Raw genomic sequence first — 17,021 nt, 5'->3', positions numbered from 1 at the left:
TGTGTGTGTGAGAGAGAGAGAGAGAGAGAGAGAGAGAGAGAGTGTTGTGTGATTTGGGCCGGGGTGAGGCAGGGAATTGGGAAGGGAATTGAAAGGCTGATCTCATTAGCACTTTCTCCCTCCGTCAGCCCCAGGCCAGCAGGCAGAGGTGATCTAGGGACAACAGTGGGGCACTGAGTAAGCCCAGGGCCCCTGCAAGGAAGGTCTGGGGAACACCTAGGAGATAGGATTCAGGAAGCTGGTGAGTCTAAATACTGAGGCTTTTCGGGGAAGCTTTTAAGGGATCCCCCGACCCAATTCAGCTACCAACCCTCCCTTCCATCCCAGCCCCAGTCTCTCAGAGGACGCTGGAAACAGGCCAAGGGTGGAGAACCAGGCCCAGCACACCCGAAGTGCTACCTTACTGTTTGTCCCTAGTAAAAGGAGCCCGATCAGGCATCATAATGACCCAGTGACCGAGGGGCACCCAATGACGACCCCTGAGGGGTGGACAGAGGCAGCATGGGTGAAGACGTGTGCTCTGGGTGCGGTGGGGGCGGGGAAGAGTGGGGAGAGAGGAGGAGCCTGGCCTACTCACTTGGCCCTTTGGGGCTGGGTCTCTATTTGGGTCCTTATCTTCTCCCGCCACAGCCTCAGACTCCCTTGTCCACGTGACCACGGATTTCTTCCCAGCGCTGGTGTGCTTGGCCTGTTTGGTTCCGGAAGGGCCCAAGGTATACCTCTTGGATCTCCCAAGCAGCGGAATACCAGAGACTGGGGGGAAGGTGGCCGGTTCCAGCGGAGGTGCCCAGATTCGCTGCCCCCAGGAAGGGAAGTTTTTCCCCAGGGCAAGTGTGAAGGCTCCCCCGAGGGATTTCTTCTCCTGGGTCCCCTTCTTCCTAGGAGTGACCTGCAGCAGGCCACCTGCCGTAGCAGCAGCAGCAGCAGCTCCCGGGGAGCTGGGCTTGCTGCTCCCGTCCCCCCAGAGCACGCTCTGCATTTTCTTAGGGGAAGAGATGCCCTGCTCTCCCACGCCCTGCCTTTCCACAACCGAAGAGAGTCCTCGCAGAGCCGAGGACAGGGAGGAGCCTGTCACGTGAAGGAAATTCTCCCTGACTTGGAAATTCGAGTGACTGGGAGTGTCCCCGGGATCCTCGGGTCTGCTGGGCTCGGCCTGGCCTCCTCCTCCGGGGTAAGTACTCACCGTCATCAGCTCTGTGTCACTGAACTCATCTGAGGACTCGGAGTCGGATAGCAGCAGGCCCAGGGCTTCCGCGGAGAAGCGCTGGCAATCCGCAGCCACGTTCAACCTACGCTTAGTGGCTCTCTTAGGCTCCCCCCAGGCCCGACCCGCTTCGGACCCATCGAGGTGGAAAGGGTCGGCCAGAGCCGGCGGCGCTTCCCCACAGCTCTGGGCGGTCGCTCCTGGACCGCCGGGACCCGCCTCGAGGCCGGCGGACACTTCCAAAGAGGCGCAGGGCTCCGCCAACGGGTATCTGCAGAAGCCCAGCGTGTCCCAGTCGTACAGCTGCTGCGTGGTGCCCGCCGCAGACTCCTCGGCCAGGTAAAGGAGGTCCCTCATGTCATCAGCCAGGGAGCCAGGTCGGCCTTCACGGCCACACAGCACCGGACCTCCCGCTTCTAGCATCTCCCACTCTGACTGGAAGCTCTTGGGATCCGGGCAGCTGCTCCCGCCCCCGCCGCTCGGCGGCTTCCTGGGCTCGGGGCCGCGGTCGGGTCCCCGCGGAACTGCGCGGCCAGCTGGGCGGACGCCGGCCCGCTCCCCGCCCCCTGGGCCGAAACCCGTTCCCCACACAGACACCTCATCTGGGGAGCTCATGTCGCGACCCAGGCGGCCGCGGAACCGGGGCGACTGTTGATGGCCCGAGTCGCGGTCGCGGTCACGGCGGACGAGGCGGGCGGCGCTCAGACGGCAGCGTCAACCACCTCAGGCGCTGCACGAGCTCGTCTCAAACGAAACGACGCGCCACTTTCAGCGCGCCTCTCACGCCTGCGACGCGGCCTCCTCATTGGTCCGGCCCCCGCCAACCAGCGGGCGCCTTGTTCGCCTGTCCCCTCGAGGCCTAACCAATGGGGTCGAGGGCCTCTGCTTTGCCCTCAAGCCCGTGGGCGGTCCGAGCAGTTGGCTGCTGAAGGGGATGGTGGGAGTGCTTCCCTCTGTCAAGACTCTCGGCCCGCCTCCTCCTGTCCCGCCTCCCCTTTCCGGTTAGAGTCACAGCTCTGAGCCTCCGTTTCCCATCTATACAGGGGGTCGGGGAGTGAGGGCGCCGGGCTCCAGGGGTGGTGAGGATGAAATGTCAAGATGGAGGCACTGGATGCCTAGCACGCGCCAAAAGCATTTGCCAGCCTCCCTTCCACCGCAAGCCTTACGACCCAACAGGAGAATGGGCACAGGAGTCCCGCAGTCAGTGATCAGGGGTCGGCCAGAGAGCAAAGGGATCGTATTTTCGTTCTGTAAGGTCTCTGTCTCAACTGCTCCATCAAATGTGGCTCAGCAAACGTCATTGGCAGGCAGGTTTGGCGGACAGACTGGGGTTGGCGGACAGATTGGGGTTGGCCTCGCTCCATCAGCCCTTCCCCCTCTCTGAGGCAAATTCAAAGAAGAAGAAATCGCAGTGGCCAGTTACACCCCAAAAGATGCTCGCCACCGCTGATCCTGGAGATGTGAACTAAAACCACGAATCGGGTTTCACACACTAGGTTGACAACCTTCAAAGAGCTTAACCATTCCGAGGGTGGGAGAGGTGAGGAGCAAACCCCTGTGGCGGTGGTGCAAGAGACCCATTTGGGAGGTAATTTGGCAGAATCCATTGAAAGCAACTTAGTGCCAGCACGGACTCTGTGCCTGGCACTCTTCTAAGCGCTGGGCATAAATAGTAATGCATCAGCGTGACACTCCTAGAACTATAGTACCAACTATTACTGGCCTCTTACCGGTGAGCAAACAGGCACTGAGAGGTTCAGCCACTGGCCCAAGGTCATTCGGCTCGTGGGGATCAGCGGCAGGATTGAAACCAATCAATCTGACTCCAGAGTCCTTGCTTTGAGCCGAAGACCTTAAAAAGGAAGAAAAAAAAATAGGTATTTCCTCTATGTTCCGGCAAGTCCGCTGCCTGGTACTTCTTCCGGAGACACGCTGGTACCTGTAGTGTACAGGAGCCCATGCACAAGGGTGTTGGTGATGGGAAAAACTGGGAGCACTCCAAATTCCCATCAGTAAGGAAATGGATGAATGCAACGTGGCTTAGCATCCAGTAGCATAAAGCGTGGCAGTCCAACGGAATGCATCAGGCCATTCTCACAGCTTTCGAAAGCACCTGCCTGACTTCAAACTGCAAGTTGCAGAACGATGGCTTTGGATTCACATTTGTAAGTTAAATCACTTGCGTGCGTGGGCACACACACACACCAGTCAATCCTACGTAATATATGAGAATTCATTTAAGTATATGTACAAGTATGTTTTAAAGTTTTGAAGGACGCACAACCAAGGCCTACCAGTTGTGATGGCGGTCGGTGTGGATAGCCAGGTGTCTCTCAATTTTTCTTGGAACTGTCAGTTCTCAGCTTCCCTGAGCTGAGCAGTACTGATGTCTGGGGAGTGGTGCCTCCCTTGGTTTCTCTATGGCCCATGGGTGTTAGAATTTCCCTTGTCTGCCACCCAACTCCTGCTCTGACACCCCTCCATTCCTCCCATACCTTCCTTCTGCTCCTTCCCGTTCATACTCCTCTGTCTTCAGTCACCTCTCTCTCCTGCATCCTGCTCTGGCTGACCTCCTGGAGAGTCCTGGCGTGTCTGAACCCCTCTTGCCTGTGGAACTCAAAGGCCCAGTTTTCTGGGCCTGAGTTTCTGCACCTGAGAAGCTGGCCATGCTGGAGAAGTTACAGAGCAGGGGAGACTGGGTGCACTGTAAATCTGCAATCCTCCTCCTCGAGCCTGCCCCCGATGGTGCCTGCCTGTTTGTGGATACCGCCCTCTTCCACTTCTCCCAGTGACTTTTTAAGGCATGGTGTGCTATTTCAAATATGTTAAAATGGATAAGGAAGGATATAGCAAAATCTCCTGCATCCACCAGCATCCTATGAAACATTACCAGTGGATCCAGTGGAAGCCTCCATCTTCCCTCTCACCATTTCCATTCCCTTCCTCCCTCCCCCATAGAGGGACTCCCGGAACTTCTCACCTTCTCCACTCTCTTCGTCCCTGTGGCTCTCCTACCTCCTCTTCCCATACATCCCATACGTCTCCAATGATGTCACTAATCTCTGCTTTACCCCGTTATGCTCACCAGGATCCAATACTGGCTTTGATGTACTCTCTTGGCCCAGGGTGGGAGCCAGTGGCAGAGGTTCCTTTTGGCCTTCCCCACCATGATAGCTCTTACTCCACAGACCAATGACCCAACGTGTAGGTCATTGCTCCAACTGCCAAGTGTATCACTTAGAATTATCAGCTTGGGGACTGGAGAAATGACCACTATGTTTGTCCAGGGACCCAGTCAGCTCACCGTGAACTGATCTCTATCCCCAACTCCTTTTACTGCCAGAACCTCATAAGCCCCACTCTAATGGGGCCCCATCATGACACTTTGGGCTTCCGGGATCAGTGTCAGCTCAGAAACTGTGTCCAGTAGTCCTAGATATGTCTGTGTCCGGTGCCAGTGTGCAGTCGCCCAAGCATCTAAGAAAAGTGCTGTGAACATTTGCATACAGATTTTTTGTGAATATAAGTTTTCATTTCTCTTGGGTAAATATCTAGGAGTTAACTTGCTGGATTGAATCGTTAGTGTATTTTTAACTGTTTCCAGAGAGTCTATACCATTTTTTGCATTCTCACCAGCAATGCAGGAGAGTTCTAGCTGTTCCTCAGTCTGTCTAGCACTTGGTATTGTCTGTATTTTGTTTTTATTTCAGCCATGTTTATAGCTATGTTGTCGTATTTCATTCTGGCTTTAGTTATGTCCCTAATGACTAATGAGGTGAAACATCTTCTCAGTAGCTTACTGACCATCCAGTAAGCACGATGTCAGTTCGATTTTTTTTTTTTGCTCATTGTTTATTGTGTTGTTTGATTTCTCATTACTGAATATCGAATGTTCTTTATCTCTTTCGGATACAAGTTTTTTATCATGTGTGCTTTGCAAATATTGTTTCCCAGTCTGTGGCTTATGCTTTCAAAAACAAAGAAACAGAGAAAACCCAAATAACACAATTTAAAAATGGACAAAGGAATTGATTAGATATTTCTCCAAAGAAGACACATAAATGGCCTACAGGTATATGAAAAATGCTCAACATCACTAGTCAACAGGGAAATGCAATTCAAAAGCACAATGAGTTATCACCTCACAACTGCTAACATGGCCAGTATTAAAAAAAAAACAACTCAAAATAGCAAGTGTTGGCAAGGTAGTGAAGAAAATGAATTCCTTGTGCATTGCTGGTGGGAGTGTAAAATTGTGCACCCGCCATGGAAAACAGTATGGAAGTTCCTAAAAAAATAAAAATAGAACTCCCATATGATCCAGCATTCTCACTTCCGTATATTTACATTTACATTACAAAATAATTGAAATCAGGATCTTGCATAGATTATTGCACTCCCATGTTCACTGTACCACTATTCACAATAGCCAAGGGGTGAGGACAACCTAAATATCTATCAACAGGTGAATAGATAAAAGGTGGTATATATAATGTATACATATAACCGAATATTATTCAGCCTTTAAAAAGAAGGAAATCTTGCTATATGCTGTAGTATGGATGAACTTTGAGGATATTATACTAAGTGAAGCAAGCCACTCACAAAGGACAAATACAGCATGTTTCCACTTATATGGGGTACCTAAAGTAGTCAAACTCTTAGAAGCAGAAAGTAGAATCCTGGTTGCCAAAGGTTTGGGTGAGGGGGAAACGGGGAGTTGTTGTTCCATGAGTATAGATTTGCAGTCATGCAAGATGAAGAATTCCGGAGATCTGATTGCAACAATGTTCATATAGTTAACCACACTGTACACTAAAAAATTGTTAATAAGGTAGGTTTCCTAGTCTGTGTTTTTGCAATAAAAATGAATTAAGAAATAAAATGCCTTATTCAATGGCTTTTCGTATATTCACAGTTGTGCATCTATCACAATCAATTTTAGGATATTTTTGTTAGCCCAAGAAGACGCCTTGTATCCCTTACCCAACACCCCGAACCCCCCAACCCACCCCCAGCCCTATAGGCAAGTAATAAACTACTTTCTGTCTCTATGATTTGCCTATTTAGGAAATTTTGTATAAATGGAATCACACAATATATAGTACATGTTGTCTGGCTTCTTTCACTTAATGTAATGTTTTCGAGGTTCACCCATGTTGTAGCATGCATCAGTACTTCAGTTATTTGTATTGCCAAATAATATTCCATGGTATGGGTATACCACATTCTATTTATACATTCATCAGTTTATGGGCATTTGGGTTGTGTTTAGTTTGGGAATGTTATGGATAATATTCCCAAACTCAATGCTGTTAAGCATATTCATATACATTTTGAGTTCATGAGTTTTTGTGTGAACATATGTTTTCAGTTCTCTTCGGTAGATCCCTAGGAATGGACATTCTGGATCATATGGTAACTCTATGTTTAACTTTTTAAGAAAACACCAGAATATTTTCCAAAAAGATTCAACTATTTTACATTATCACCAGAAGTGTATGAGGATTCAAATTTCTCCAAATCCAAATATTTGTTATTATCTGTATTTTGGATTATAGCCATCCTATTGTTTTGGCAACATGGTATCTCATTATGGTTTTGATTTATATTTCCCTACTGACTAGTGGCTGTGAACATCCTTTCATATGCTTATTAACCATTTCTATACCTTCTTTGGTTAAATGTCTATACAAATCTTTTACCCAATTTTTTAATGGGGTCATTTTCTTATTTATTTATTATTCTTATTCTTTATTCTGCATACAAGTTCTTTGTTAGATCTGTGACTTTCAAATATTTTCTCCCAGTCTGTACCTTGTCTTTTCATTTTCTGAATAGTGCCTTCTGAAGCATAAATGTTTTAAATTTTGACGAAGTCCAATTTATCAAGTTTTTCTTTTGTGGATCATGCTTTTGGTGTTGTATCTAAGAAATCATCGCCTAGCTCATGCGTACAAATATTTTTCTCCTAGGGTTTCTTTTAACAGATTTATAGTTGTAGGTTTTACTTTTAAGTCTCTGGTCCATTTTGCATTAAGTTTTGTGTGTGCTGTGAAGTAAGGCTCGAAGTTTGTAGTTTTGCATGATATCCAGTTGTGCCAGCACCATATGTTGAAAAGACTATCCTTTCCCCATTGAATTGAAAATCATTGACCATAAATATAAGGAGAGTTCGTTATTTCTAACCTCTCGATTCTGTTCCAGTGATCTATCTCTATGTCGGTATCACACTAACTTGATTACCTTTATTTTTATCGTAAGTTTTGAAATCAGAAGGTGGAATCTTCCAAGTTTGTTCTTTTTTGAAGTAGTTTTGGATATTCTGTTTTGTTTTGTTTTTCATTTCCATATGAATTTTCTGGATCAGCCTGTGAGTTTCTACAAAGAAAGCCTGCTGAAATTTCGATAGAGATTGAATTGAATCTATATGTCAGTTTGGGGAGAATTACCATATAAATATTGAGTCTTACAACCATGAACATGCAATGCCTTTCCATTTATTTAGATCATCTTTAATTTCTCTCAACAAACATCAATTTGTGTTTCTCAGTGCATAAGTATTACATTTGGTTTGTTAAATATATGCCTAAGCATTTAATTCTTTTTGATGCTATTGTAGCTAGAATTAAGTGTTCCTTGATTTCATTTTTGGATTATTTGCTACATGTATATAGCAATAAAATTTGTTTTATGTATTACTCTTGTATTCTGTGATCTGTTGAACTTCTTTATTAGTTCTACCGTTAGATCCGTTTTTGTGGATTCCTTAGGATTGTCTGCATATGAAATCATGTCATCTGAGAATAAAAAAAGACTCCCTTTTTATTTCCTATCTGGATGACTTTTAGTTCTTCTTCTTCCCTGTTTGAACTGGCTCAAACTTCCAGTGCAATAATGAATAAAAGTAGTGAGCATGTCTTTGTTGCTGACTTTAGGGAAAAGGTATGCAGTCTTTCACTACTGAATATGATGTTAGCTGTAGGTTTTTCATAGATATCCTTTATGATGCTGAAGAAATTTCTTTCTATTCCTAGTTTTTTTAAATTGTTTTTATCATGAAAGGTGGTGGAATTTTGTCACATGCTCTTTCTGTGTCAGTTAATATGATAATGTTTCAGTGCTTTCTTCTTTTAAAATAGTGTGTTACATAAATTGATTTTTAGATGTTAAACCAACCTTGTATTTCTAGAATAAATCCCACTTGGTTATGGTATATAATCCTTTTTATATGTTTCTGAATTCCGTTTGTTAATATTTTCTTGAGGGTTATTTCATCTATATTCATGAGAAAGATTGGTATGCAATTTTCTTTATTTTGGATGTCTTTGTGTGTTTTGGGCATCAGGGTAATTGTGCTGGTCTCAGCCAATCGACAGTGATACTGTCAGCTAGAAATACCTGGAGGCACTTACCTGTACTCCAAGGCGAGCCCCCACAGATATTTCCCCTTTCAGAACCAATGTTGTGGTTGAACTAGCCCTTGTGGTTCTTATTATAATTGCAAGAGGCACCTCAGCAATAACCTTTAGGAGACTTTGTAAGGACGAAGTTTATTACTCATAAGTCATGGAGGGTACATGGCATGCCTTGGACCACACAGAAAGGTTGTGGGTGGAGAAAGAGAGCTGGGACCTGGGGTTATGTATGTATCGGGGTCAAGAGTGAGGGGCCTAGGGTTTCTCAGATTCACTCTTTATCGATGAACTTAACACAGAATGGGAATTAAAGCACAAGAAGGGAAAAACAAGCAGCCAAAGGGTCAGTTATCTAAGTCAATCAGAGATCTCTAAAACAAAGGAAACTTCAGGGGTGTGGTGGCCTGGCTCTTTACCTAGTCGTGTAGCTGGCAATTTGTTCTTTTTGATATAGCTGTCTTTGAAGTGGTGCCTCAGCAATCAAAAGCTTAATGTCAGGCACTTGCATTACAATTAAGAAAAAAAAAACTGTCAGAGGCTCACACTACAGTAATATTGGCCTACTAGAGCTATTTTGAAAGTATTCATTCCTCTTCTATTTTCTGGAAGAATTTCTGGAGTGTTGCTATTATTTCCATCTGAAATGTTTGATAGCATTCAGCAGTGATGCCATCTGGACAGGAGCATCATTGTGGGAATATTTTTAATTATTAATTTAATTGATTGTCTATTATTGAGTCTGTTTTGAAGTTTGTGTCTCTCTACAAATGTTTTCATTGCATATATGTGTCTAATTTGTTGGTATAAAATTTTTCATACTATTTTCTTATGTTTTTTTAAATTCAATAGGCTCAATGGTGATGTCTCCCTTTTCAGCCCTGATTTTAGTGATTCCTTAGGAATCTTTTTTTTTTTCTTGGTCTGTCTGCCTAAGGTTTGTGATTTGTTATCTTTTTAAAAAACCATCTTTTGGTTTCATTGTGTTGTCCAAAAAAATTAATCAAGAGTCAATCGAAGAAAAATGGAAATTTTTATTTGAGCCAACCTGAGGACTATAACCTGGGAGACAATCTTCAGAAAACTCTGAGGACTGTTCCACCCATTGGAGGTAAAACCGTGATATAAGTTTTTGAGACAAAGTAGCATATTAATAGTTTACATAGTCCAACAAGGCGAGTAGTGGGTATTAATGAGGCATTACAGGATTGAGAAAGGAAAGTTACCTCTTAAGGAGTTACCTCGCTGATTCCAGGAGGAAATTTCTTTTTCTTCTCTTTTTCTTTATTTTCTTTCTTTCTTTCTTTCTTTCTTTCTTTCTTTCTTTCTTTCTTTCTTTCTTTCTTTCTTTCTTTTTTTTCTTTTTTTTGGTGTGTGGGCATTCCTGTATCTTTTAAGGGGATCTAGTTAATGTATAATGTGATGCACAAATCACACTAAAGGGGAGGGTGTAGTGGCTCAAATGGGCAGAGAGAGAATTTTATGTTTAAAATGTTTCTTGTCCTGCCTGAAAATAATTTTATTTCAGTAATTCCACTTTTGATCATTAATCTTTCAATAGAAAGCATTAGGTGATCAAGTATTTGGTCCCTAAATGCTAGGGTGGTTCTTTACGTGCCTTGGGTCCATCATGTCCCTCGATGCTGGGTCCTAATAGCCCGGTTCTTTCTTTCCTTTTAGGGGGTGGTACTAGTAAGATGTCTGGCAAGGACTAACGGCCAATTCCAAGTTGTCCAATAGGACTTGCACCAATTTTACCTTGCATGTGCATTGTGCATGTCCATTATTTTATAGAGAACTATAGATGTGATCAATAGTTTCCAGTTGTTTAGATATCATTATCTTAGTAGGAGCAGGTGATACACAGTGCAAAAAACAAGAAACTAAAACTTTATAAGTTACACAAACTGTAATCAAAGTTGGAAATAGGAGCAACAATATCATTAGTAAAGATTTAAGCCAATATCCTCTTGAACCATACCATTTTCCTAGCATTTCCCTTAAACTGGGAAGATGATCATTCAGAGTGGAAATCCAATTTTTCATACGCATCATAAGCGGGGGTTGCATTAGAAGACTCATCAGGTATAAAAACAAAACGTTCACTATGTATTACAGCATAAGCTCCCCCTTGGGAAGCTGTTAGAATATTGAGGGCCATGCAATTCTGTAGGACTGCTTTTCTCATCATGGAAATTTCTGAACTGAGCAAACACACGGCTTGGTTACTATCATTTAAGGCTTGCTGGGTGAATTTTGTTAAAGCCTCTATATGAGTAATGATATCTTCTATTCCAAGTGTGGGAATAAATATTGCAGCCAAATAATCATACCATTGGAAAACTGATTGAACCCAACATGCCCACATTGAAAGCAGGATGACAGCGGCTGTTTTCAAGGCTACCTGTAGGTGACATTGAGCCTAAAGGAAACCAATTGTACACCTTCCTAACCAATCTGGGGAGATCCAAGGTCATAAATTTGTTGTATAAACCTATTGGGTCCTGTTAGAAGCTATCCCACAACTTTAACCTCTAGTGAAAACTGTCTTTCAGACATTGAAACATACACCCAAAGGTTATCAAATATTAGGTGGGATTCATTTGGGATTTAAAAACATTTACTAATGTGTATCTGAGGCCATCGTTCTGCAACTTGCAGTTTGAAGTCAGGAGGATGCTTTCTTCTTTTAGTGTCTCTCTTGTGGTTTGATGATTTTCCTCAGTGTTATGTTTGTGTTCCTTTCTCTCTAGTTTTGGTAGATCTATAGTAGGTCTTTGATTTATGGTTACCATGGAGTTCATTTATGTTGACCTATAACTATTTGATTGCAACCGATAGTCATATATGTTCAAACACATTCTGAAAGCTCTACATTTTTTACTCACCTCCCAGCATTTTGTGTTTTTGATGTCATATTTCACATCTCCATGTCTATCATTTAACTGTTTATTGTAGTTACAGTTGATTTTACAATTTTTGTCTTTTAACCTTTGTACTAGCTTATTTAACTGGTAAATACCCAGCCTTTATGATATAATTGCTTCACCAGTATATTTTCCCCGTCCTTTAATTTCTTATTTCCTGTTGTAGCCAGTGTTTTTTTTTTTTTTTTACTTCAAGAAGACCTTTTAACCCTTCTGGTAAGGTTGGTTTAGTATTGATGAACTCTTTTAATTTTTGCTTGTCTGAGAAGCCTTTATCTCTCCTTCAATTCTGAATGATAACCTTGTTGGGTAAAGTATCCTAGGTTGTAGGGTTTTCCCTCTCAGCACTTTAAATCTTATCATGCCACTCCCTTCTGACATGCAAAGTTTATGCAGAAAAATTAGCTGATAGGCTTATGGGACTTCCCTTGTATGTGACTCTTGTTTTGCTCTTGCTACCTTTAGAATTCTCTCTTTAACTTTTGCCCTTTTAATTATATGTCTTGATGTGGATGTGTATGGGTTCATTTTGTTTGGGACTCTCTGTGCTTCCTCTGTGTTTCTTTCTTCAGATTAGGGAAGTTTTCAGCCATAATTTCATCAAATACATTTTCAACCCCTTTCTCTCTCTCTTCTCCTCTGGGACCCCTATAATGCAAATGTGAGTATGCTTGATGTTGTCCCACAGCTCCCTTAAATTATTCTCATTAAAAAAATTGTTTTTTGCACTTATGATTGAGTGATTTCCATTATTCTACTTTCCAGACTGCTTATGTGTTCTTCTCTGTCACCTAATCTGCTGTTAATTCCCTCTAGTGTATTTGTAATTTCAGTTATTATATTCGGCTCTGACTTGTCCTTTTTATATTTTCTAGTTCTTTGTTAAAAATTCTCACTGTTCATCTATTCTTTGCCCCAGTTCAGTTAGCATTCATATTACTACTGCTATGAACTCTTCATCAGTTAAATTATTTATCAGTTTCCTTAGGGTTTTTTTCAGCATCTTTTCTTGTCTTTAATTTGAAACATGTTCCCCTGTCTACTCACCTTTTTAAAACTTTCTCTGTCTCTATGAAATTAGGTGAGACAGTTATCTATCCCAGTCTTGAGGGTGTGTTCTTGTGTGGGACCATCCCTGTTCAGTCTGCACGTGCCCAGTGGCTCTGGAGGGAGAGCTAGATATGAAGTGAGCATGGGCTGCATCTTCCCCTAGGGCGTGGTGGCAGTCACTGCCTGGGTGGGAAACAGGTCTGGAGTTGAAGGGGCTAGAGCCAGAATAAGGTGTGAGCTGGGGCTGCTTCTCTGCTCAATGGCCCTCACTGCCCTTTCAGGTGTGGGGTTGGGACCTGAGGGGCCAGAGTTAAGAGCCCTGAGGAAGTTGGGTTTCTCCCAGGTGTGATGGCAGTCTCCACATTGGTCTGGGATATAGCCGGGTCCTGAGGGCTTGGGGCAGTATTTCTCTTCTGGTTTCACTTTTCCCCCAGTGTGCACACTGTGGTTAGAGGCTAGAGGGAATGGGCTCTGAGCCAGAGGGCTTCAGGCCGGAAGGGATGGTGCCATACCACTGAGCTGGTCCCATACCCTCCATAGTGTGCACAGGGAAGCGAGTTCCTGTGATGGTGGTCTCCAGCCTGTACTTAGCTTCACACTCTCCAGAGTGTCTGCAGGGACACAAGACCTGGAATGACTGTCTCTACAGGTTAGAGGCAGGTCGAAAGTCTACGCTGGCTCTGTTTCCTCAAAGTGCACACACACTCATTGGTAATGGCCTCAGCTCAGTGGGGAGCAGTGCCGAAGCAAGAGGGGCTAGAACATAAGCCTGGTACAGGCTGGACTGGGGGGGGGGGCACTGGGTACATCCTAGGAATCCAGCCAGAAGCCTGGGCACCAATCAAGCCCACCATCTCCAGGGAGGGGTTTGAGTGGATTAAATCCCACGAATGTCCTTTTCTGACCCTGAGGTCTGTGACTGCCCCATCCCACATGTGGTCTGTCCACCTGAGCTCATGCCATGGACTCTGGGAGCGAGTCACTGTGAGAATATGGGGGAAGGGTGGACTCAAGTGCTCCCCATTGTCCAGGCGCAGTCACTCCTTACTTCCCATCCTCACTGCGCCCACCCTGCCCCTGTCCCAGGTAGCTCATGTTGGGTGGTCACATATATGGGTCCCCTGATTCTAAGATGAGCTACTCTGAGGAGCCACTCTTCCCAATCTCATTCCATCCACACCCACAGTAGCTGTCAGACATCATAGGATCACAGAGTAGGATCGAGAGCCTCCTCCAGCGAATCCAACATTTCAAGCATCCCGACACCCTGTCGTGGGGTTTGGTGACTTCTGCATCCTCCCCCGCCTATGCTTTGGGAATTTAACGACAACCCTTGAACACAACAGATCCGACCCTTGCTTTTGCTCATTCAATGACTTACAGAACCTGGACTAGCCTCTACTCTCTTTACTCCCTGAATCACATCTTTCTCCCTCAAGGGAGATTATCCCTGATTACTTTTATTCACACACAGGGACACACAGTCACCAACCTTGAATGTCCTATTTACCATCATACCCCCTTTTGTGTAGTAAAATACCGGTCTTTTGGGAAGGGTGCCAGGCAGAATCGCCTCACTCAAACACAGATCTGTCCCTCTGAGTCTCAGGCTAGTACAGCCCTGGGTCCCGGCTGAGGGAAGGAAGTGCTCCCCAACCTCCAGTGAGGGGGAAATTGAACATGGAGCTCAGAGTCAATCTCGTGTGTCCTAAAGAGGCAGTCTGGGAGATTGAGCTGGGACACAGAAATATAATTTCCAGGAAAATGTGTCATGGGGCTGGTGGAAGAGTATTTGACAGGGACCATGCAAGAACACAGACCTACTAACCACACTTGCCATAGAACCTGACGGGCCAATTTCCACTCAAGGGTATAGAGACGACCAGGCTGGAGGAGGGTGGTCAGCTGGTGAGGGCAGGGAGGATGTGAATGCTTCCAGAGTGGAGCTCTGGAAGGGGGTCATGAGTTCCTGCTGATGGGGAGGGTGAATGGCAGAGATGAATGGGAACCACCAGACCCCAAAGGAGGAGGGTGGTTTGGAGAGAATTAGAAGAGGGCCTTCGGGGGCAAGGGAGGACGTGTCAATGTGGCCAGGGAGAGCACACAGAGGACCCAGACCTGAGGCACTCAGCTGGCTTGACTGCAGGGATGGTAGCAGAGGCTGGTCCAGAGTCCCCACCACAGGATGCGAAAGATACTGTTCTGGAAAAGGCTCTGACGTGGAGCAGTGCCGTGCCCCGGCCCCCTAACCCTACCCCTACCCCTCCAGAGAGAAGGCAGAACACATAATATGAGAGGTACTTTTTTTGGAAACTGCTGTGAAACTGGGGAGGGGGCAAAACAAGGGTAGAGGAAGCCCTAGCTGAGGCAGAACAGGAGGGAACGAGCTTGGCCACAGCTCCCGGGCTCCAAAGGTACCAGCTGCCCCTCCTGCAGGAAGACGATGGGCTCAACCTGTAAAACAGCAGAGTCAGGGAAGAGCCTCAAGCCAGGGCCGGCCCCCAGCCCTGCTCAACAGCCAGGACTGTGGGAAGGGGTACGGTGTGTGTAACACTCACTTCAAAGTTTCAGGATCGTGAGAGCCATGTCCTTCATGGTGTCTGCAACAGGGACAGGCATTAGTAGGCACTCCAGAGAGAGGGATATGGAAGCCCGTCCCCTATCCCCGTGAGGAACCGCGTAGCCCTGAAAGCTGAAACCCTCTCCAGACCCGATGCAAAGAGCTCTGGACCAGATCACTCCCCACCACCGGAATTGAATGTGGAACTGGTTCCTCAAGGGAAACAAAGTGTGCCAGCAGCTCTGATGCTGTGGGCCGTGCCACAACCAGTCAGATCCCGTCACACACACAAACAAACAATCCAACAAGAACCTTAGAAGCCACACCAAGCAGCAGTTCAAGGGAAAATCAACGAGGCATCTCTCAAAGTCCTATCAGAAGGAGATTCCCTAGGACTGGTCTGGTTGGCAAAGTGTGCATGCAGTCCAGACAGTACTTTGCTACTTGTACACACGCCCAGTTGTACATGCACAGCTGGCTCCAGGGCCAGGCCTGCTAGGTTCTCCTCGCCACAGGGATGTTGGTCCCTGCGAGGCCGACTGCACCTGCAGCCCACCCCCACCCCAGGTGCCCACCCGGGTTCTGAACTAAGACACCGCTCTCCGTCCCTGGTTCCTCATACCAAGTTTCTTCTTAAGGTTGTCTACTTCTCTCTGTAGCACGAGACACTAGGCCAGCAGACACAGGAGGAAGAGAAATGATTAGTATAATCTGGCCTCCTCTCTCCTCCACCTTCTCCTCTCCACTGGGCCCTGCACCCCAAAGCCGGGTGGCTAGAATGGCAAGCGCTCCTCAGTGGAAAGCAGGTGGGCTCCCTCCATGGGGTACGTGATGGGGGCAGGGGAGGGGTGGCCCCACACATGTCAGCTGAACTTGGACCCAGATCCCAGCCTCGAGTTTGGGCCTGCATTTCCAGGAGCCAGAGGAAGCATTACCCAAAGACAGCCCGGCATTCCCAGTGGCTGCTGCGGCATTTCCGGTCTTGGGGGATGGTCCAGTGGCTCCCAGTCACCTGAGAGGGAAAGGACACACAATCCAGCTTCGCAGGCTCCCAGTGAGGTGGAAAGGGCCAAGTGGGGTCTACGGTGAGGTGAGGCGGCACCACCCTCTGCTGGCGACCAGCCGCCCCTGCTCTGCCCAGAAGCCCGAACCTTCTCTCTGGGGCTGCCTCCGCTGTTACCCGGGGGCAGCCATTTCCCCATTGCATTGTGGTCCCCAAGCTATGTGCCTCTGGATTCGCCCCTCCCAGAGCTGCAGCCACAGCCAGCACGTGGGAGAGCAATGTGGGCGAAAAGGACTTAACAGAAAAGGCTGTTCCCCTGTAAATCTACACCCGGAGGAGCTGTGTGTGGCACTGCCACCGATCAGCCCTGCCGCACAAACCCCCCCCACAGGATGATGTGGCTCAAGGCCAGCCCTGCCAGCACCCCGTCTCCTGTGGGAGAAGCTGCCTGAGAGAATGGCTGTGCCCCCAACAGAGACAGAGCCAGAGGTTTCTGCCCTCCACCCCTCTCCCCTCCCCTCCTATCAAACCCACGACACTCACCTGAGGGGGCAGGCCCCCCGGGCATGACTTCTCCCTGGTTCAGGGCCAAGGGCTCTGAGTTTCTTGGATCTTGGGGGCCTCTGGTGTCGACCTCGCCACTGCTGGCTTTTCCACGATGCATGCGCGGATAAGATGTCCCTGGCCTGTGAGCTGGCAGCTGAAACAAAAATTTTTCACCGATTTGGACTAAGGAAGTCTGTCTGTGTGTGTGTTTGTGTGTGTGTGTGTGTGTGTGTGTGAGAGAGAGAGAGAGAGAGAGAGAGAGAGAGAGAGAGAGAGAGTGTTGTGTGATTTGGGCCGGGGTGAGGCAGGGAATTGG

At 46.6% G+C, this 17,021-nt stretch overlaps 1 protein-coding gene across 1 annotated transcript; it reads right to left on the bottom strand.

Annotated features, from left to right (window-relative positions):
* Nucleotides 1-431: 431 nt before the first annotated feature.
* On the bottom strand, nt 432-16,823 carry LOC308609375 (uncharacterized protein CXorf49 homolog; the record flags this gene model as incomplete). The annotated part of the gene is made up of 4 exons (XM_081223056.1): nt 432-479; nt 578-1,904; nt 16,540-16,591; nt 16,703-16,823. 4 exons carry the CDS (start codon nt 16,821-16,823, stop codon nt 432-434), a joined length of 1,548 nt encoding a protein of 515 aa, XP_081079182.1.
* Nucleotides 16,824-17,021: the final 198 nt, after the last annotated feature.

The sequence above is a fragment of the Mesoplodon bidens genome (genome assembly GCF_964165515.1).
Source record: "Mesoplodon bidens genome assembly, chromosome: X".
Classification (NCBI taxonomy): Eukaryota; Metazoa; Chordata; class Mammalia; order Artiodactyla; family Ziphiidae; genus Mesoplodon; species Mesoplodon bidens.
This window is presented reverse-complemented; position numbering and strand designations above follow the sequence as displayed.